The 22,958-nt window shown below is 44.0% G+C and overlaps 1 protein-coding gene across 1 annotated transcript in view; it reads right to left on the reverse strand.

Moving 5' to 3' along the window:
* Positions 1 to 22,958, reverse strand: part of ADGRA2 (adhesion G protein-coupled receptor A2) — a 172,501-nt gene that overhangs the window by 46,657 nt on the left and 102,886 nt on the right. Inside the window, exons 3-8 of the mRNA XM_060787760.2 lie at positions 13,353 to 13,424; positions 11,614 to 11,685; positions 9,669 to 9,740; positions 6,532 to 6,695; positions 3,193 to 3,406; positions 1,906 to 2,070 (exon numbers count right to left, since the gene is read on the reverse strand). Of these exons, the coding sequence (XP_060643743.2) occupies positions 1,906 to 2,070; positions 3,193 to 3,406; positions 6,532 to 6,695; positions 9,669 to 9,740; positions 11,614 to 11,685; positions 13,353 to 13,424 (759 nt within the window). The remainder of the gene's footprint in view (positions 1 to 1,905; positions 2,071 to 3,192; positions 3,407 to 6,531; positions 6,696 to 9,668; positions 9,741 to 11,613; positions 11,686 to 13,352; positions 13,425 to 22,958) is intronic.

The following is a 22,958-nucleotide window of genomic DNA, read 5'->3' on the forward strand; positions in this document are numbered from 1 at the left end:
AGTCATTGCATTCATTTAAAAGCTTCCAAAGAAGGAGCCTCTACCACACTCCAGGGCAGAGAGTTCCACTGCTGAATGGCTCTCACAGTCAGAAAGTTCTTCCTAATGTTCAGATGGAATCTCCTTTCTTGTAGATTGAAGCCATTGTTCCACACACAGCAGCCTTCACACTGGAGCTTTACACACAAGGCCTTCAACCTGGGGCTTCTCTCACTAAAGCCTTCTCCCACCAGGCCTTTCACACACTGAAGGCCTACTAACTCTGAGGCCTCTCTCAAACTGAAGCCTCTTCAAACTAACTCTGAGGCCTACCTCACACTGAGGCCTCTCTCAAAGTCATTGCAGTCATTTAAAAGCTTCCAAAGAAGGAGCCTCCACCACACTCCGGGGCAGAGAGTTCCACTGCTGAATGGCTCTCACAGTCAGGAAGTTCTTCCTAATGTTCAGATGGAATCTCCTTTCTTGTAGATTGAAGCCATTATTCCACACACAGCAGCCTTCACACTGGAGCCTTACACATGAGGCCTTCAACCTGGGGCTTCTCTCACTAAAGCCTTCTCCCACCAGGCCTTTCACACACTGAAGGCCTACTAACTCTGAGGCCTCTCTCAAACTGAAGCCTCTTCAAACTAACTCTGAGGCCTACCTCACACTGAGGCTGCTCTCAAAGTCATTGCAGTCATTTAAAAGCTTCCAAAGAAGGAGCCTCCACCACACTCCGGGGCAGAGAGTTCCACTGCTGAATGGCTCTCACAGTCAGGAAGTTCTTCCTCATGTTCAGATGGAATCTCCTCTCTTGTAGTTTGAAGCCATTATTCTACGTCCTAGTCTCCAGGGCAGCAGAAAACAAGCTTGCTCTCTCCTCCCGATGACTTCCTCTCACATATTTATACATGGCTATCATGTCTCCTCTCAGCCTTCTCTTCTTCAGTCTAAACATGCCCAGCTCTTTAAGCTGGTCCTCATAGGGTTTGTTCTCCAGACCCTTGATCATTTGAGTCGCCCTCCTCTGGACACATTCCAGCTTGTCACTATCTCTCTTGAATTGTGGAGCCCAGAATTGGACACAATATTCCAGGTGTGGTCTAACCAAGGCAGAATAGAGCACGGGTAGCATGACTTCCCTGGATCTAGACACTAGACTCCTATTGATGCAGGCCAAAATCCTGTTGGCTTTTTTTGTCACCGCATCACATTGTTGACTCATATTTAACTTGTTGTCCACGAGGACTCCAAAATCTTTTTCACACGTACTGCTCTCGAGCCATCACATTGTTGGCTCATGTTTAACTTGTTGTCCCAGAGCCTCTTCTCACACTAAACTTATATAGGAGCATCATACAATAGCCTTTTACACACAGCAGCCTTCACACTGGAGCTTCTCTCATCGAAGCCTTCTCACACTGAGGCCTCTCTCACACTGAGGCCTACTAACTCTGAGGCCTATCTCACACTAAGGCCTCTCTCAAACTGAAGCCTCTTCAAACTTAGGGCAACTAACACTGAGGCATACCAAGCCACAGGCACACCTGCTTATATTGAACTGCAGCTTTTCCTGAGTCATTGCATCCATTTAACCCTTTCAGTGGACTCACATTTTGTAATTAAAAATATCTAGTTAATTTTTAATATTTCTAACAAATATTCAGTAACTATTTTGGGGGACTTTTAAAAATAGTTTTCCACACTGCGGTTTTCTATCATAAACAAGCCTTTGAAGAGATGCTCTTTCTTACTCTGGCCTTCTTTAAAATACAAGCACCAAGGCAGCAGAGGGCAGACGAGAGAAGATATCCCAATGTTCATGCAACAGTTCCTGCCAGCTTCCTGTGAAGCACTGCGTCCCAGTTGTTACACTGCTGGACAAACTGGTGGATGTGAGTTTGGTACAATAATGATCCTCACCTGAAATCTCCACGGTTGTTGGCAACCCGCTCTGGTGGGCAGTAGGACGCTGACGTCTCCAGCACAACGATCTCCACTTTCTTGCTAACGTTGCCCTGAGCAGTGAGGATGGTGCATTCCCATTCGCCACTGGCCGAGACATGGATGTTGGACAGGATGAGCTCACTGAGGACAGATCATGCATGCTTTCAGAAACTGTGCAGGTTTGGTCATTTGTAACCAACCACCCTTCCCACATGGCATAACATATTCCTTCTACACCAGAGTCTCAATATTTTGATTCACAACATTTCACTGACAAAAGGCTTGGAAAACACCATTCAAGTAGCAGAGAAGTTAAATGGTTGAAGATGGTGATTACCAAGTGCGACGATGTGTAACTTTTATTCTTATGGTTATGGGTTGTTTAAACAGTAGTTAATAAATGGTAAGTATGTAGGATTATATTTTGTTAGAGATAGTGGCTGATTTAGCCTGAGCTGAGTTGCCATAGCAACGGGGGCGGAGCCAACTGTCACTTCACGGCACAGCTTTTTGAAAGTGGCAGTCTGTAAGCCGGTGAGCTACAGGGAAGACTTGATTTCTCTAGTGAGAGAATCAGGGAAGAGTCTGTGACCAAAGAGTTACAGGAGAAGGTAGTTGATCCTGTGGTGTGTGGAAAACCATCAGGAATACTATAGTTAGAGAACTATAGGGAGGACTGGTTCTTTAATATTTGGGTTTGGCTGGGAGCCAATATAGTTAGATAAGTCAGGTGGCTTATTTGTAGTAAAAGAACGCTTGTTGAAGAAAGATATATCTACTCAAAGAAACCTCTTAAAAGTCTGTACCTAAAGTTACTCATGAAACCTTACTGATGTAACCTATTAAGATTTGTGCCTCTAGAAACATCGAATCTGTTATACCTTGCTTGTTCCAATAAACTTGTTACTGTTTTCCTCAAGCCTTACCTGATACAGTTTCTCCTAAGTCAAACAGCCTGCATAAGTAGTAAAACCAAACCAGGGACATTAAACACTACGCTATCAAATAAATAAATACTTCTGTAAATAATAGTTCCTTTATAAACCAGCTCCTAAGTTGATGCTGAGAACTACTGGGCTTCCTCACAGATTAGGTGGCAGTAATTTTACCCTCCTTCACACCAAGGAATTTCCTTAGGAAGGACTTCACCCATAAACGTATTTTTATGAAGATAGATGGTGGAAGTGCTGCCTTCAAATTATTTATCAGATCCCCCTGACTCACTCCCTCGCCCTCCAATCCACCCAAGCTAGGCTCCAGTACCTTGTGATAAAGGTGCAATCGTGGACAAGGCTCTCTTCCAGGATTACACCACTGTGTTCATCTTCCTGGACCAGGGCATGGTTGTGGTACCAAAGGATGTGTGTACTATTGTCCAGGTAGGTGGCTGTACACTGGAAAGGTAAGCGGTCACCTTGGAAAACAACCTGCCGCAGGGATGGGATGAGCTGGTGGGTGTGTAGCTCCGGAGCACCTTCTGTAAGATGGAGAAGGAGAACTCATTGAAGTTATATTAGAAGGAAGAGGGAGAAGATCTTGATGATGGCTGTGTAATGGGAACAACATCACAGTTCTTGGGAAGCTGCCCCTTCACTGTCACTCCCTCAGATGCCCACAAATGTTCACAAACACCTTCTAGTTAATGTGGGGTTGTTTTTGTCATGTCACTGAACTATAACCCCTGACCTGACCAAACCTTGCAAAATAACGTCCTCAGAAGCACTTTATTTTCTACTTATTAGTGCAATTAAACCCTACTTTCGTCCCTCTGATCCCCTGTCCAGATACAATACATTGCCTTCTCACATAGTGTTCTGTCGCCGCTGGACCTGAAATGAAGTGCCTTTAAGAGAGGATATATGGCTTGAATCCAGCGGGAAGCCAGGGGACCCGAAAAGGAGCCTTTAGAGAAATGTCCCTCATTAAACAGTCTTTAGGAGGCTTGAGCTTAAATATAACAGTCTTTTATTGATGAACAAACAGGAATTGTAAAGCTTTCTAGGTAAAAAAAAAACAGTTCTCTCAAACTTGTCCACAGGGAACAGGCACTATCTTCAATAACTTTGTTCAAAGGAAAATTCCCCTTTCTAGCTCCTCCCAGGCTACTGTGAACCTAAACCTGACTGATTTGAATCCACTACCAGCTGAACTGCGTCTCAGAACCAAGCAGACGTACCAGCAGGCCTGTAGTCACTTAGCTGGAGATCTTGACGATTAGAGCTGTTATTCCCTCTGAAATTCCTCAGGGCTGTAAGGCTGTTTCCCTGGAACCTTTGGGAATCTTTAGAGGCTCTTAAGACTGTTCTCCCCCGGAAAGTCTTAAAGGACGAAGCCTTTGTACAGGAGGACGTCTGAATACATCCTCTGCATTGACTTCCTTTGCTGAGACTAACTGAAAAATGGCCCCTTCCCTCCAAAAAACCCAGAGAGGGGCGGGACCAGGGATCCTAACTATTATTGACAGGTGGCTTGCCCTATGAATGCAGCCAAAGGAAGCCACCTATCTGCAAAGTCCCTGCAATTTAGGACTATGAACAAAATTGGAGCCCCTGGAACAGCCGTTCCAGAACACATAGTGTTTTTAAACTTTTTAATCCTTGCTATCAGCCCTGCCAACTGTGATATATTTTCTGTGTTTAAATTATTGTGATTTTACATTGTTTATGTTTATTTATATTGGTTTTAGTATTTATTTTTAATTTTTAGTTTTTTACTGTCATTGTACGTTGTTTATTTGCATTGCTGTATTGTTGGGCTTGGCCTCATGTAAGCCACCCCGAGTCCTCTTGGGAAGATGATGATGATGATGATTATTATTATTATTAGAAACACAACAAGATGAGTCCACAGCAGTCACTCTGCTGGCTGTTGAATTGGATGACATGTTGGACACTTCCCAAGTGTCTAGGACTGTGTGATGTATCGGCGAATAATGCGTGCAGATCCCAGTAAGTTGTTGTTGTTGTTATTATTATTATTATTATTATTATTATTATTATTATTATTATGTTTTACACTTCTTTGGGCCATTTCAGGAAATAAGATGTGCAAGTGAAAGTCCTTTTCTCGGCCTAATTTGCAAAAATGGCAAAAATGTTCCCATGCTCCCGAAAGGGATGTTGAGAGCATCTTGGTGCAAATTTCTTTAGGGAGTCTAAGTCCATAAGTACAGCCTTGTACAGATAGCAAGTTGTCCATATTTCACACTTTGCCTACCCTTGTCTTAGAAGCTCTATAGCGTCAAGCCTGGTTAGGACTTGGAAGCTGGGGACACAGAAATTTCAGTTGTTTTTTTCTTTGTGTCAGGAGTGACTTGAGAAACTGCAAGTTGCTTCTGGCGTGAGAGAATTGGCTGTCTGCAAGGACATTGCCCAGATGCCCGGATATTCAATGTTTTACTATCCTTGTGGGAGGTTTCTCTCATGTCCCTGCATGGGGAGCTGGAGCTGACAGAGGGAGCTCATCTACACTCTCCCCGGATTTGAACTTCTGACCTGTCGGTCTTCAGTCCTGCCAGCACAAGGGTTTAACCTACAGCATCACTGGGGACTTGTATTTCCTATTCTTTCAAAGGAAGAGAATGGCAAACCACCTCTCAGGGTTCTTTAATAATAATAATAATAATAATAATAATAATAATAATAATAATAATAATTGGAAACAATAAACATCAACAAAATGACGATCTGTCAACTGCAAAAGGCCACCTTACTTGGATCTGCGCACATCATTCGAAAATACACCTACCTTACTTAGGCGATCCCTCGTTTTCCGAGAAGGATTGTCTTCCAATATTCTTGTGGGTCCGTATGTGGCTGTGGAGCCCTATTCTTGCTCTGCATCTTCTTCCGCAGTGAGGACATTGGTTTCCAGGTGGAAGGCGGTCTCGGTCAGGGTTGGCTTGACGCGTCTTCCTCTTGGCACGCTTCTCCCTTTCACCCTCCATTCGTGCCTCCTCGAATTCTGCAGCACTGCTGGTCACAGCTGACCTCCAGCTGGAGTGGTCACGGGCCAGGGCTTCCCAGTTCTCAGTGTTTATGCTGGAGTTTTTAAGGTTGGCTTTGAGCCCATCTTTCAATCTCTTTTCCTGCCCACCAACATTCCGTTTTCCATTCTTGAGTTTGGAGTAGAGCAACTGCTTTGGGAGACAGTGGTCAGGCATCCGGACAACGTGGCCGGTCCAGCGGAGTTGATGACTACCAGACTTCAAGACTGGTAGTCTTGAAGTCTGGTAGACTACCAGACATCGCACAGTCCTAGACACTTGGGAAGTGTTCGACTTGTGATTTTGTGATACGAAATCCAGCATATAGATCTCGTTTGCTGTGACATACTGTGCTTTTGTGTCAATAATAATAATAATAGTAATAATCTTTATATATAACCCACCACCATCTCCCCAAAGGGAGTGGCTAACATGAGGCTGGGCCCAAAATAATAATAAATAGTTGTTGTTGTTATTATTATTATTATTGCCTAAGAAAACCTTCTGAGATTAATGGAGTTGCCCTAAGTTGGTAAGTAACTTGAAGGCATATACACATACTCCACAAAAGTAACTTTCCCAACTCCTGCTGCAATGTAAACAGCCAGGCCACTCACCACAACGCATCTGGCCCTCTCTGGTATTCCGAAGCGGCTTCCCATGTAGGCTGCTGGGGTAGATGCACAAGGTCTTGTCGGATATCTGGATGGAATGATTCTTTGACCAGGCCAGGACCCAATGCAAGTTGCAGTCACATGTCAAGTGTTCTGTGGCAAAGTCTCTGGAGAGGGGCAGAGCCACATTTTGTGGTTGGTAGGGATGGATAGAAAGGTTCCAGGAAAAAAAGCAAAACAAGAAGCAACATATTTAAGGAACTCTGCATCCATAGCCTTCCGATTTTGGAAAGGCATAACCTTTCAGAGAATATAACCTTTTGGAAAATATGATCTTCCTAAGAAGAGTTAAATACTTGTATTGTCGATGTGCTGTCGCACGCTGGGCCTGTGCATAAGACTGTAGACAGGACATACATTCTGTGTGCCCAACGGGACGCCGGGGCTGCCTCAGATTAAAGGCCTTTGAATTTCCTTAAAACAGAGTCTTTAGATTGCTTAAAGGTTCAACAATGTTCTTTATTAATGAAAACAAACAGGTATTTCAAGGCTTTCTTAACAGTCTATTGGCTCTCTCTCAATCTTGTCCACAGGGAACAGGCACTATCTTCATAATTGTAACTAGTGGGGAAATCCTTAACTTCTAATCTGGGCAGTCTGTCTTTGCCTCTGATGGCGTGGAGCCCCTACACCCGGTACCAACTGCTTCTGGCTTCCGCGAGTGACCCTTACCAAGCAGAGCTTTGTAGACTTCCAAGGGAAAAGGAGTTCAGGTTTCAGTGATGGCTGACTGAAGTCCCTCCGCAAAGGAGCTGTAAGGCTGTATGATCCTCAGCCAAGTTGTGGGCTGTATAACCCTGGCCAAGCTGTGGGGCCTTTTCTCCCCGGCCAAGCCATAGGCTGTATATCTCCCCAGCCAAGCCGTAGGCTGTATATCTCCCTGGCCAAGCCGTAGGCTATATATCTCCCCAGCCAAGCCTTAGAAGACGAAGCTTTCTACAGGAGCTCTTGGTATTATGTCCTGTGCGAAAGGCTTCTCTGTGTGGACTGAACCCAAAAAGGCTCCTATTCCCTCCAAAAACCCCAAAAGGGGGTGGGACCAGGGAACCTAACTATAATTGACAGGTGGCTTGCCCTATGATTGCAGCCAAAAGAAGCCACCTATCTGCAGAGTCCCTGAAACTCAGGACTACAAAAACATTCAACGCAAAGCAAACAAAATTGGAACTCCTGGTACAGCTGTACCTGCACAGTCGAAGACTTTCATGGCCGGAATCACTGGGTTGTTGTAGGTTTTTTCAGGCTATATGGCCATGTTCTTTCCCCCCCAATTTTTTTCCCCAACCACCATGTCAGACTATACAGAGATGCCATTGAAATCCACAAGCGTGTGGACAATTTCAACAGAAAGGAGAAAACCATGAAAATGAACAAAATCTGGCTACCAGTATTAAAAAACTCTAAAATTACAACAGCAAAACAACAGAGGGGAAACAATCAGAGACATCTTTCTCTCTTTCTCTCTGCCATCCTCCAAGTCCTTCTCCTGTTCCTTCCCGAAGTCTTGCTTTGCTTCCGAGCACAAAGAAGAGCCAGACTTTGGCAAGAAGGACATTTGCATCTCAAGCAAAAAGACCGGGTCGCTGCTAAAGGATACCAATGTAGGCGCAACGTCAGGAGAAAATGCCTCTAGAACATGGCCATATAACCTGAAAAAGCCTACAACAACCCAGAGACATCTAATCACCTCTCAACAAAAGATTGCCCAAGGCACAAACAACAGTCAGGTCATCAAATGCTAATCAAGGTGGTCAGTTGAAACATTCACACCTAGCTCCAACAGACAAGAGTCCTTTGTCCCACCCTGGTCATTCCACAGATATATAAATCCATTTTCTTAGTCCCAACAGACCTCACTACCTCTGAGGATGCTTGCCATAGATGCAGGCAAAACGTCAGGAGAGAATGCCTCTAGAACATGGCCATATAGCCCGAAAAAACCTACAACAACCCAGAGACATCTAATCACCTCTCAACAAAAGATTGCCCCAGGCACTAACAACAGCCGGGCCATCAAATGCTAATGAAGGTGGTCAGTTGAAACATTCACACCTAGCTCCAACAGACAAGAGTCTTTTGTCCCACCCTGGTCATTCCACAGATATATAAACCCATTTTCCTAGTCCCGACAGACCTCACTACCTCTGAGGATGCTTGCCATAAATGCAGGCAAAACATCAGGGGAGAATGCCTCTAGAACATGGCCATATAGCCCGCAAAAAACTACAACAACCCAGTTAAATATTTGTTTGAGTTAATCTTCTTCTTAGGGGCAAATATCCAATAGTATTCATGCAAGGCAAATTAGGCTTCTCAGTTGTTAGACTGATATACCTGGTTATCTCTGCAATATGCAAATACACTCTGCAATATGCAAATATATGTAAATATGCAAATATATGCAAATACACAGAATATATAGCAGATCTTCAGCTATACAGCTACTCTCCCATAAAATATATTGCTTTTAAATCATGTTCTCAAGAGACCATAGTTGATTTACTTATAAACTTCATGTATTCACCATTAGCGTTTAAACAGTCTGTTCTCTAAAGCATTTTGTTTAATCTCTTCTCTGTTGCACTCTCTTCAGTCTAATACATTAATGAACATTCACTCAATACAGACTGACTACTCACTGCAGCATACTGACACTACCAACTGCATACTGCACTGATTTCTAAAATGGAGTCTCAGTCTCATTAGTCCCAGATCTGGTCACATGGTCTGTAGTCCCTCCCACAACCGTAAACAACATAGAGTTAAGGGGAAAGCTGCATATCAATATATATATATATATATATAGATATAGATATAGATATAAATATAGATAGATAGATAGATAGATAATATAGTAAGCAATCACAATTATATACATAACAAATAACTACTATAGGAGGCTTGTAGAAGGTTGCTATTTCCAACACCTGAGAGGTTAGCAACGGTTCTGAGACTAGTTCCAGTTTGCATAAGAAGGCCTTCACTTTGTTGACATCTCATGTCTAGCACCAATCACTTTGAAAGCAACTCTCTTCCCTGCCTTCCCTTTCTTTTAAATGCACATAAAAGGAAATACTCACAGTACTTTCAAAGATATTAGCTCATCGAAGACTCCGTACTGGAGGCTGGAGAAAATATTCCCTGACATGTTCCTGTCAAAAAGAATGGAGGAAATGAGAAGAGCCTCATAAAGTCAGAAAAAATGTCCATCTAGACCAGTGTTGTCAACTTGGGGGTCGGGACCCCTGGAGGGGGTCACAAGGGGGTGTTCGACCATGCTGTGTAGGAAGTTTGGCCCAATTCTATCCTTGGTGAGGATCAGAACCCTCTTTGATTTTAGGTGAACTATAAATCCCAGCAACTACAACTCTCAAATGTCAAGGTCTATTTTCCCCAAACTCCACCAGTGTTGACATTTGGGTATATTGAGTATTCGAGCTAGGTTTGGTCCAGATCCATCAGTGTTTGAATCCACAGTGCTCTCTCTAGATGTAGGTGAACTACAACTCCAAAACTCAAGGTCAATGCCCACCAAACCCTTCCAGTATTTTTTGTTGGCCATGGAAGTTCTGTGCAGGAAGTTTGGTTCAGTTCCATCGTTAGTGGAGTTCATAATGTCCTTTTGATTGTAGGTGAACTATAAATTCCAGCAACTACAACTCTCAAATGACAAAATCAATCCCCCCCCAACCCCACCAGTATTCAAATTTGAGCATATTGTGTATTTGTGCCAAATTTTGTCCAGTGAATGAAAATACATCCTGCATATCAGATATTTACATCACGATTCATAACAGTAGAAAAATTACATTCTGAAGTGTAATGGTTGGAGGTCACCACAACATGGGGAACTATATTAAGGGGTCATGGCATTAGGAAGGTTGAGAAACACTGATCCAGATAAACAAGTTACTTTCCTCAAGAGCCTGGAAACTGCTTGTTATGGGTATGTTGGGCAACTGCACAGACAGAAAGGACTGAGAGTCAGTCTTGGGAACCTATGGCTTCCATATTGATGGATTCCAGAATCCCTACTCTTATCCTAAGGTGTATCTATGCTGTAGAAGTTCCTCGAGTTTTGGACTACATGATATAACTCTGAGTTCCATCAATTCACAAACATAATTCAGGGTGAGAAGGGCGGCATATAAAAGTCATAAATAAATAAAAATGTCTATATAATTTCGAGGTGGGCAATATGGCAGCTCCATCTGAAGGACATCTACTCAATTAGACCAAAGATCTTTGTAGCCCAGCAATTCTGTTTCCTGTAAGATATTGATGAGGTCCTATAGGTAAGATTTCAGGGCAATTGACTTCTCCCATGGCTAGTGTTCAGAGGCATTTGTCTTTTTTCTGAACCGTGGATACGGAAACCCATCGGGTCCCTGTATCCACGGGTCTACGGATCGCTCGAAAATCGGTGCCATTCTTCTAGACTAATTTCAAGACTATCAAGGCTATCTCACTTTTGCTCCGCTAACCTCTCCGCCCTGTGAATAACCCTTTTTGCCCCCCAAACCCGACATACTACATAGCCAGAAGGCATTAGTAGCGTCCTCATGTAGTTTAAAGGCAGGCCTGCATAACCTATGGCTCTTCAGATGTGTGGGTCTCCAACTCCGAGAAGCCTTAGCCAGTTTGTCCAATGGCCAGAAATTCTGGGATCTGAAGTTCGAAACACATGGAGGGTCACTGGTTGTGCAGACCTTATGTAAGGAGAATTAACTAGTAATTTGAGCTACTCCATTTAGGCATGATGGTACTACTGTGGGTTGTGTGTGCTCATGCACATCCACACAAACTTTTGTGACATTCACTGCAAACCTGAAGTTGCCTCCACTGGCTATATCTATGGCTCACTCCTACTAGAGAGTTACAACAGGAGAAGACCAAAACTAGAAAGATGGAGATCTTTAATACAGCTTTGTCAGCAAAAGGGATCATTCAGATGATTGGGAGGAAGGCATGCCAGGGACTTGGATTGAAAGATCATCACCACCCTCCATGCTACCCACTACTTACAAACGGATGAGACTGGTCAGACCCTGGAAGATGCCAGTGTTGAGGCAGCCGATGCGGTTGTTAGAGAGATCCCTGTCAAAAAAACAGAGGAAGCAAAGAATATAGAACGGGAACCATGGCGGATCTGGTAAGATCTGGCATTGCAACATTTGAAGACCAAGGAGGGAAGCTACATGCATTTTTATGCATGTGTGACTATCTGTAGATACATAGATGGTCACACATTTTGAGCTACATGGTAATTACTTGCTTGGAGTTAGGAGAGAGAGCAGAAGAGGGTAAGAGTGTGTGAGTGAAATGTGAGTGATAAGATTAATTTGATAATGTGAGAACTGGACCGATGAGTAAGGTTTTGGGTTGGTTTAGAGTGGAACATCACTCTAAGAGTGTCTCAACTTGAGAGTGTTTTGAGTTAAGCACCACTGCTCAGCCTAGATTTAGCTTTGACATCTGAGCAATGTTTTGAGTTAAGAGCCAGCGCCAGAGGGAAAGTGTTATGTATCATGTCCTGCAGTTGATGGTGGTTGGTGTTGGTAGGTCTGGCAGTTGGTGATGGAAAGGTAAATGTAAGTCTTAGTTCTAAAGGGTTGAGTAATTTGTAAGTAAGAGTTCATAGGTGAAAGCAATTAAGGGTGGAGGTACGCAAGAGATGGGTTGCAGCTGGGTGTTTCAGGATATAAGGAGCTAGCCTTGGGACTGATCTTCGGGAGAAAAGTATTTGTCTTATTTTGGTGGTAGGTGCTGCTGGTCTCCCCCCAGGTTTGTTGGATTTTCAGTATCCTGACCTGTCTCCTGTAATCTTGGAACCCTAGAACCTTGAACCTCTGGACTGGACAAAAAGTATTTGTCTTATTTTGGTGGTAGATGCTGCTGGTTTCCCCCAGGTTTGTTGGATTTTCAGTATCCTGGCCTGTCTCCTGTAATCTTGGAACCCTGGAACCTTGAACCTCTGGACTGGCTTTTGACTATGATATACACTCTTGATCCCTGGTCTTTGTTTATTGAACTCTTGGCGTTTGACCACTGGACTGGACCCTTTGTCTACGGTATAGCATTTGCTATCAGTTTTTGTTTATTCTGTGGCTGAGTGCTATCTTTACGTTTTATATTTTGGACTATTAAAGCAGCCAGAAAGTAAGTACTGTTTTAATTAAATTGTTTAACACAAACTGGGTGTTTGTTTGATTCCTTCCTTCCCTCTTTTTTCTTTTCCTTCCTTTTTCTCTCCTTCTCTCCTCCTCTGCCTTTTTCCTTCCTCCCTTTGCTCTTTGCCTCCCCACTTCCTTCCCTCTTTCCTTCTTTCTTGCTCTTTCTTTCTCTCTTTCTCTCTTTCTTTCTCTCCTTCCTTGCTTCCTTCCCTCTTCCTTCCCTTTTTTCTGTATGTCATTTAGCTGTTTTGGGTTTTTAAGTCCTTTCTGCCCTTTTTGGGGTGGGGTGGTGGTGGTGGTTATGAGTGATGGTCGCTCGTTGGTCTGTTAGGGGTATGGTGTCCAAATTTCATAACAATTCGTCCAGTGGTTTTTGAGTTATGTTAATTCCACAAACGAACATTACATTTTTATTTATATAGAAAACAAATATATATATAATTACATGTAAAAACATGTAACAATTGGGGGGGGGGCATCAGGGGGCCGGCATTTCAATTGGAAAATTATATTTGAGATAAGAGCGATTTGAGTTAAGAGCTCAGTCACGGAACAAATTAAATTTTTAACTCAAGGTATCACTGTACTTACAGACGTTTCAGATCGGAGAGACCAAGGAAAGCTCCAGGCTGGATGGTGCTGATCAGGTTGTTCTTTAGATCCCTGGAAAAAGGGAAGCAAATCCATTAGGTTTGAGGGTTATGTGGGAACTGACAGAACTGGAAAAAGTATGTGGTTAAATGCAAATTCTCAGAATTCCCCAACCAAGCCCGTGACCAGGCTAGAGACTTCTGGGGATCATCATTCCCCAGAGTTATTGCTCTCAATGTGTCAGTTCTGTGAAGGATTGAAGCAAAATGCCCTGCTCAATGAGATGCTTCTAGGTCATATCAGATTACAATTAGGCTCTGCAGTGTTGACCTAGTTAGCTTTCCACATTCAGTGGGGTTAGAGGTACAGGGTCCCCCTTTATTTTCATGTCAGGAGTGACTTGAGAAACTGCAAGTTGTTTCTGGTGTGAGAGAATCAGCCATCTGCAAGGACATTGCCCACAGAACGCCCAGATGTTTTGATGTTTTACCATCCTTGTGTTCTCTTATGTCCCTGCATGGGGAGCTGGAGCTGACAGAGGGGGCTCATCTGCACTCTCCCCAGATTCAAACCTCTGACCTGTTGGTCTTCAGTCCAGATAACACCTTCCAACAAGAGCAGCAACCAGCCAGGCTTTGAAGCTGCAATACCATTAAATGATAATCAAGGTGGCCAATTCCAACATTTATTTATGTATTTATTTATTTAGATCTTTTATAACCCGGTCTTCTCGACCTCCGAAGAGGGACTCAGGCCGGCTAACAGCAGAAAATTCAACACAAATATAGTAAAAATAATAGCATCATAATACATTAATACAAAATACACTAAAATACAGATCACACAATATCATACAATTACAAAAGCCACGTCGTAAGAATAAAATCACAAATTCATCACCATCGGCCGGTGTGGTCAGCCGTTATTGATTCGATTATCATTCTGCAAATGCTATATTCTAAAGTCAGGTTTTTACTAGCTTTCTGAAAGTCAGGAGGGAAGAGGCGGCTCTAATCTCCAATGGGAGAGAGTTCCAGAGCCGAGGGGCCACCACCGAGAAGGACCTGTCCTTCGTCCCCACCAGACGCGATTGTGAGGGTGGTGGGACCGAGAGCAGGGCCCCTCCAGAAGATCTTAACAACCTTGATGGTTCATAGAGGAGAATCCGTTCGGACAGATAAACTGGGCCGGAGTCGTTTAGGGATTTATAGGTCAGCACCAGCACTTTGAATTGTGCTCAGAAGCCGATTGGCAGCTAGTGGAGCTGACGCAGCAGAGGAGTAGTATGCTCCCTGTACCCTGCTCCTGTTAGTAATCTGGCTGCCGCTCGTTGGACTAGTTGAAGCTTCTGGGCAATCTTCAGAGGCAACCCCACATAGAGAGCGTTGCAGGGATGTAACCAGAGCGTGGACCACTGCCTCCATCCGATAAGAGTTTTTTCTTCCACCCTGAACATTATTCCATAGATTTATAAAACCCACTTGCTTAGTTTCCAACACACCTCACAACTTCTGAGGATGCCAGCCATAGATGTGGGTTATTTATTTATTTATCGTGTCAGGGGCAACCAGACAATTGCATTACATGTTATAATATAATATATTGTATATACATATAATATTTATAATATTGTAATGTAATGCAATATAATACTAGTAATTGTTTTTAAATGCATAATGATTTTGTATTCTGTATATCTAAACTGTTGTAAACCGCTCTGAGTCGCCTAAAGGCTGAGAAGAGCGGTATACAAATAAAGTAAATAAATAAATAAATAAATAAATTTCTAACAGAACAAAACAAACAAACAGACAGACAAAACACAAAATTTGCGAGCTTGGTAGTTGATTAAATGTCCTTTGACAAGTATCTGGCTACTTGGAGTACTTCTGGTGTTGCTGGAAGAAGGTCCTCCATTGTGCATGTGGTGGGGCTCAAGTTGCATTGCAGCAGGTGGTCAGTGGTTTGCTCTTCTCCACATTCGCATGTCGACGATTCCACTTTGTGGCCCCATTTCTGAAGGTTGGCTCTGCATCTCGTGGTGCCAGAGCGCAGTCTGTTCAGTGCCTTCCAAGTCAACCAGTCTTCTGTGTGCCCAGGAGGGAGTCTCTCATTTGGTATCAGCCATTGGGTTTGAGCCTGCCACTTTTGGACTCTCGCTTGCTGAGGTGTTCCAGCGAGTGTCTCTGTAGATCTTAGAAAACTCTTGATTTAAGTCATTGATGTGCTGGTTGATATCTAAACAAGGGATGAGTTGGAGATGTCTCTGCCTTGGTCCTTTCGCTATTGGCTGCTACTTCCCGGCGGATGTCAGGTGGTGCAATGCCGGCTAAGCAGTGTAATTTCTCCAGTGGTGTAGGGCGCAGACACCCCGTGATAATGCGGCATGTCTCATTAAGAGCCACATCCACTGTTTTAGCGTGGTGAGATGTGTTCCACACTGGGCGTGCATACTCAGCAGCAGAGTAGCATAGCACAAGGGCAGATGTCTTCACTGTGTCTGGTTGTGATCCCCAGGTTGTGCCAGTCCGCTTTCATATGATATTGTTTCTAGCACCCACTCTTTACTTGATGTTCAGGCAGTGCTTCTTGTAGGTAAGAGCATGGTCCAGAGTGACTCCCAGGTATTTGGGTGTGCTGCAATGCTCCAGTGGGATTCCTTCCCAGGTAATCCTCAGAGCTCGGGATGCTTGTCTGTTCTTAAGGTGAAAGGCACATGTCTGTGTTTTAGATGGGTTAGGGATCAGCTGGTTTTCCCTGTAATAGGCAGTAAGGGCACCTAGAGCTTTGGAGAGCTTCTGTTCAACCATCTCAAAGCTCCCTGCTTAAGCAGTAATGGCACGATCATCAGCATAGATGAAGCTCTCTGTCCCTTCTGGTAGTGGCTGGTGGGATTCCTTCCCAGGTCATCCTCAGAGCTCGGGATACTTGTCTGTTCTTAAGGTGAAAGGCACATGTCTGTGTTTTAATAGATTTAGATAGATGTGGGTGAAACATCAGGAGAAAACACCTCTGGAACATGGACATACAGCCCGGAAATCTCACAGAAACACAGACTTGCCCTTCCCTCTATTTGTTCTCAATTACCATTGAATTTGACTTAATGAGATGCCGCCAGATGACCCTTCCTTCTACAGTCTTGCTAAAGTCTTCCAAACCTGTGGCTTCCTTGATGGAGCCTATCAACCTGCAATGTCATCTTATCCTTCTCCCTATTTTGTTTCTTTCCCCACCTCTTTCTTTTCCTGGGAAATAAAGTGTTGGATTTTCATCCCATGGAGACAAGGAGACAAGACTACAGAGCCTACAGGCACTTGGTACTATTAACTTGACATCAAAGCATGCTTGGAACTGCAGGAGGTTTGCTCTTGCTCTGCAATTCATTAAAGTCCCTCATTGGGCCTTTCCTCACTCCAGTTAATTGTTACTTCTCCATCACAATCACAATTTGCGCTATGTAGTAAGGCACCAGCAACATACAGGCACACTTGGCTAAAAGCTCTGGTAAGGCAGAATGAATGTGGCAAAAAGAAAGCCCATCCACCCAGCTCTCGGAAAGGAGAGAACCTCTTGGCTTGACATGCACCCACCTTTGAAATATTTTAATCTTAGAGAATCAAATAGAGACCAAATTTAGAATATAATAAAAGGATCCAGGGCTATCTGATTATTTATAATAGGTTCAGCATCTATTATCCAAAATACTTGGACCCAGAAATATTTCGGGCATGTGTTTTTGTTTTTATTTTCAAATACTTGTATTTACATATACAGGCAGTCCCCAAGTTATGAACAAGATAGGTTCTATAGCAATGTTTCTCAACCTGGGGGTCGGGACCCCTGAGGGGGTCGTGAACAGGTGTCAAAGGGGTCACCAAAGACCATCAGAAAACACAGTATTTTCTGTTGGTCATGGGGGTTCTGTGTGGGATGTCTGGCCCAATTCTATTGTTGGTGGGGTTCTGAATGCTCTTTGATTGTAAGTGAACTATAAATCCCAGCAACTACAGCTCCCAAATGACAAGGTCTATTTTCCCCAAACTCCACCAGTGTTCACATTTGGGCATATTGAGTATTCGTGCCAAGTTTGGTCCAGATCCATCATTGTTTGAGTCCGCAGTGCTCTCTGGATGTAGGTGAACTGCAACTCCAAAACTCAAGGTCAATGCCCACCAAACCCTTCCAGTATTTTCTGTTGGTCATGGGAGTTCTTTGTGCCAAATGTGGTTCAATTCCATTATTGGTGGAGTTCAAAATGCTCTTTGATAGTAGGTGAACTATAAATCCCAGCAACTCTCAAATGACAAAAATCAGCCCCCCACACCACCAGTATTCAAATTTGGGCATATCGGATATTTGTGTCAAGTTTTGTCTAGTGAATGAAAATACATCCTATGTATCATTTATTTATAATTCATAACAATAGCAAAATTACAGTTATGAAGTAGCAACAAAAATAATTTTCTGATTGGGGCTCACCACAACATGAGGAACTGTATTAAGGGGTCACTGCATTACGAGGGTTGAGAACCACTGTTCTATAAGTTTGTTCTTAGGTTGAATTTGTTTAAAAGTCGGAACAGGTACATTTTTAAAAGCACAATTCCATATATATGTGTATGTGTAAAGGTTTCCCCTTGACATAAAGTCTATAGCTGCCATTGTCCGTAGACACCTCCTAGGTCACATGGCCAGCATGACTGCATGGAGAGCCGTTGCCGTCCCACAGAAGCGGTACCTATTGACCTACTCACATTTGCGTGTAGTCGAACTGCTAGATTGGCAGAAGCTGGGGCTAACAGTGGGAGCTCACCCTGCTCCCCGGATTCGAACCACCGACTTTTTGGGAGCGGTAGTTTTTCATGTCAGGAGTGACTTGAGAAACTGCAAGTTTCTGGTGTGAGAGAACTGGCCGTCTGCAAGGATGTTGCTCAGGGGATGCCTGGATGTTTGATGTTTTACCATCCTTGTGGGAGGCTTCTCTCATGTCCTTGAATGAGGAGCTGGAGCTGATAGGAGGAGCTCATCTGCACTCTCGCCAGATTTGAACTTCTGGCACAAAAGCCTAACCCATTGTGCCACCAGAGGCTCTGGAGGCTTCTGGGAGTTGTAGTTTTACAAAGTCTTTATCCTTCTCAGCCAAAGAGTGTTGCAGCTTTACCAAACCACAATTTCTAGGGTTCCATAGCACCGAGCCATGGCAATTAAAAGTGGTTTTAAACTGCATTAATTCCACACTGTAAGTGCCCCCTAAAGCAAAAAACAATAGCAACAACAGCTGCAGTCCTTCCTAATTTATGTCTTCTTTCTCATAAATACATTTTTCCCATTTTGACCACTCTCTGATCTTACTTGGCCATATGTTCTGGTTTTCATCTGTGAAATATTGGAGGGCATGCTACCACACTAAATAAATCTCTCTTTCCCCTCACAATCTCTAGAGACAGGCAAAAAACACGGGCACGTTGCCTGAAAATTACTCATTTTGGAAACTTGTGGGTGATAAAATCGGAATCTGTAGCCTTCCAGACAAATATTAACCTGTTGCTGTTCCCTTCGCTTCCTCTGCCCGACTCTGGGGAAAAGGAAAGATGAGCAAAGTCGGGCAAGCCACGTTGTCCGCAGCTGCTGCCCCGAATCATACTTTAAAGCCGAAAAAGAACAAAAGCTGCAAGAGAAACCATTCCCCTAATCCCAAGAAGACAGCTGGACTCAGAAACCGGGATTGGAAAGCATTAAGAGAAGGCTCTTCTTCAAACGCCTGACTCACAGAGAGCCATACACAGCCCAGTGCGTGTGTCAAGTAAACCATCTTTCCAAGAGTCCTATTGTCCAATACTTCACAAAGACAAATGGGTGTGCTTGCAACATCCTCAGTTCTCCAACTACAAATCATTGCCAGATTTCATTGTTGCTATTGCTACACATGCATGAATCCTTCTATTCAGGATCCAGGTCCGACAGCTAAGCCCAAGTCCATTGCAGGCCATCCTCTTTCTTTTCTCTGAGTCAGGCAAGCAATATTCTGTGTCCACTAATACGACTTTCCCATGAATTTCAACTAGTTGTCAAAATCCATAATCTGATCAGTTTGCTTCTAAATACCAGTTGAGCATCCCTCTAGGGAATTCCAAAAAAGTCTCCATGTGTGGCTGAGATGACGATGCCTCTGTGTTCTGTACAAAAACATTGTACAAAATTACTTCCAGGTTATGTGTCTAAAGTGTATATGAAATACAAATTGATTTCATGTTCTGATTTGGGTTGCCAGCTATATCATGTAGATCAGTGTTTCTCAACCTGGGGGTCAGGACCCATGGGGGGGGGGGGGTTGCGAGGGGGTTACCAAAGACCATCAGAACACATAGTATTTTCTCTTGGTCATTGGAGTTCTGTGTGCCAAGTTTGGTTCAATTCCATCGTTGATGGGGTTCAGAATGCTCTTTGATTGTAGGTGAACTATAAATCTAGTTTCCCCAAACCCCACCAGTGTTCCCATTTGGGCTTATTGAGTATTTGTGCCAAGTTTGGTCCAGATCCATCATTGTTTGAGTCCACAGTGCTCTCTGGATGTAGGTGAACTACAACTCCAAAACTCAAGGTCAATGCCCACCAAACACTTCCAGCATTTTCTGTTGACCATGGGAGTTCTGTGCACCAAGGTTGGTTCAATTCAATCATTGGTGGAGTTCAGAATGCTCTTTGATTGTAGGTGAACTATAAATCCCAGCAACTACAACTCCCAAATGTCAAGGTCTATTTTCCCCAAACTCCACCAGTGTTCACATTTGGGCACATTGAGTATTCCTGCCAAGTTTGGTCCTATCCATCATCATTTGAGTCCACAGTGCTCTCCGGATGTAGGCGATCTACAACTCCAAAACTCAAGGTCAATGCCCACCAAACCCTTCCAGTATTTTCTGTTGGTCATGGGAGTTCTGTGCACCAAGGTTGGTTCAATTCCATCATTGGTGGAGTTCAGAATGCTCTTTGATTGTAGGTGAACTATAAATCCCAGCAACTACAACTCCCAAATGTCAAGGTCTATTTTCCCCAAACTCCACCAGTGTTCACATTTGGGCACATTGAGTATTCCTGCCAAGTTTGGTCTTATCCATCATCATTTGAGTCCACAGTGCTCTCCGGATGTAGGCGATCTACAACTCCAAAACTCAAGGTCAATGCCCTCCAAACCCTTCTAGTATTTTCTATTGGTCATGGGAGTTCTGTGCACCAAGTTTGGTTCAATTCCATCATTGGTGGAGTTCAGAATGCTCTCTGATTGTAGGTGAACTATACATCCCAAATGACAAAATCAATCTCCCCTCAACCCCACCAGTATTGAAAATTGCGTGTATCGGGTATTTGTGCCAAATTTGGTCCAGTGAATATACATCTTGCATATCAAATATTTACATTATTATTCATAACAGTTCTGAAGTAGCAATGAAAATAATGTTATGGTTGGGGGGCCGCCACAATATGAGGAACTGTATTAAGGGGTTGTGGCATTAGGAAGGTTGGGAAACACTGACGTATATGATGCGTTCCCTTCTGATGCTACATTGGGCATGCTCCAATGAAACTCTTTTCCCATTTGGCACAAATCCTTCCCAGCCAGGACTGTGGAACATAGAGCCTTTGTTTAAATGAAGTTTTATTTCAGAGAATTAATAAACAAAGAGAAACAAAGAGAAGAAGGAAAAAAACAGGATGGAAGCTTCTTGGCAATTCAAATGGCTGGCAGTCATGATAACACGTGGGAGATGTCTCCTCTCCAACTTCTGGGAGATAAGGAATAAAACCAAACAAAGGAAGAAGCACAAAAAAAAACCAAAAAAAAAAAAAAAACAAGAGATTCATGCATTCTGTAATGTCAACTGCCTGTGCCAACAACCTTCATGGCTGACTTTGCTTACATTGTTTTGCCACAGATGCTTCAAGGTTTGAGAAAATTTACTAATTGAAATTCAACAAATTGAAATTGAATCCAGACAAGACAGAGGTATTCCTGGTTAGTCGTAAGGCCGAACAGGGTATAGGGTTACAGCCTGTGCTGGACGGGGTCGCAATCCCCCTGAAGACGCAGGTTCGCAGTTTGGGTGTGATCCTGGATTCATCGCTGAGCCTGGAACCCCAGGTTTCGGCGGTGACCAGGGGAGCATTCGCACAGTTAAAACCCGTGCGCCAACTGCGCCCGTACCTTGGGAAGTCTGACTTGGCCACGGTAGTCCATGCTCTGGTTACATCCTGTCTAGACTACTGCAACGCTCTCTACGTGGGGTTGCCTTTGAAGACGGCTCGGAAGCTCCAGCTAGTCCAACGCTCGGCAGCCATGATACTAACAGGAGAGGAGCGCAGGGAGCATACAACTCCTCTGCTGCACCAGCTCCACTGGCTGCCAATCTGCTACCGGGCTCAATTCAAAGTGCTGGCGTTGGCCTATAAAGCCCTAAACGGTTCTGGCCCAAGTTACCTATCCGAACGTATCTCTGCCTATCAGCCCGCCAGGACCCTAAGATCTTCTGGGGAGGCCCTGCTCTCTATCCCACCTGCTTCACAGGTGCGGCTGGTGGGGATGAGAGACAGGGCCTTTTCTGTGGTGGCCCCCCGGCTGTGGAACGCCCTTCCTATGGAGGTAAGATCAGCCCCCTCGCTAATGGTGTTCCGAAGAAGATTAAAAACTTGGATGTTCGAATGGGCATTCGATTAAACAGTGCAATGAATGTGATGATTACAGGAATGGAAATTTGGACGACGGATTGGATCACGACTCCAGTTATGAGACGTATTGTGTTGTCTATGGTTGTGTCAATATTGTATATTATGCTTTTATGGTTTTAAATTGTATATCATTGATTGTTTTTTATCCTTGTTGTAAACCGCGTTGAGTCGCCTGTTGGGCTGAGAAACTGCGGTATACAAGTAAAGTAAATTAATAAATAATAAATAAATAAATAGTTCCCTACATAGAATGAGAATGCTGGACTAGGATTCTGAGAGACCAGGGTCCACATCCCTGTTTAGCCATGGAAATTTCTTGGGTGGCCTTTGGCAAGACATATCTTCTCAGCCGCAGAGACTAGGCAACTCCCTCTAATCCTGTGGTCCTCAACCTGAGGGTCGCGACCCCCAAGAGGGTTGTGAGGGGTTGTCAGAGGGGTCGCCAAACACCATCAGAAAACACAGTAATTTTTGTTGGTCATGAGGGTTCTGTGTTTGGCCCAGTTGTTGATGGGGTTCAGAACTTCAGTAGTTCAGAGGTGAACTACAACTCCAAAATTTAAGGTCAATGCCCACCAAACCCTTCCAGTATTTTCTGTTGGCCATGGGAGTTCTGTGTTCCAAGGTTCGCAGCTTGGGTGTGACCCTGGATTCATCGTTGAGCCTGGACCCCCAGGTTTCAGCGGTGATCAGGGGAGCATTTGCACAGCTTAGGCTCGTGCGCCAGCTGCGCCCGTACCTCGGGAAGTCTGACTTGGCCACGGTGGTACACGCTCTGGTCACATCCCGCCTTGACTACTGCAACGCTCTCTACGTGGGGCTGCCCTTGAAGACGGCCCAGAAGCTTCAGCTAGTCCAGCGCGCGGCAGCCATGCTACTAAC

The sequence above is a fragment of the Anolis sagrei genome, chromosome 7 (assembly GCF_037176765.1).
Source record: "Anolis sagrei isolate rAnoSag1 chromosome 7, rAnoSag1.mat, whole genome shotgun sequence".
NCBI lineage: Eukaryota > Metazoa > Chordata > Lepidosauria > Squamata > Dactyloidae > Anolis > Anolis sagrei.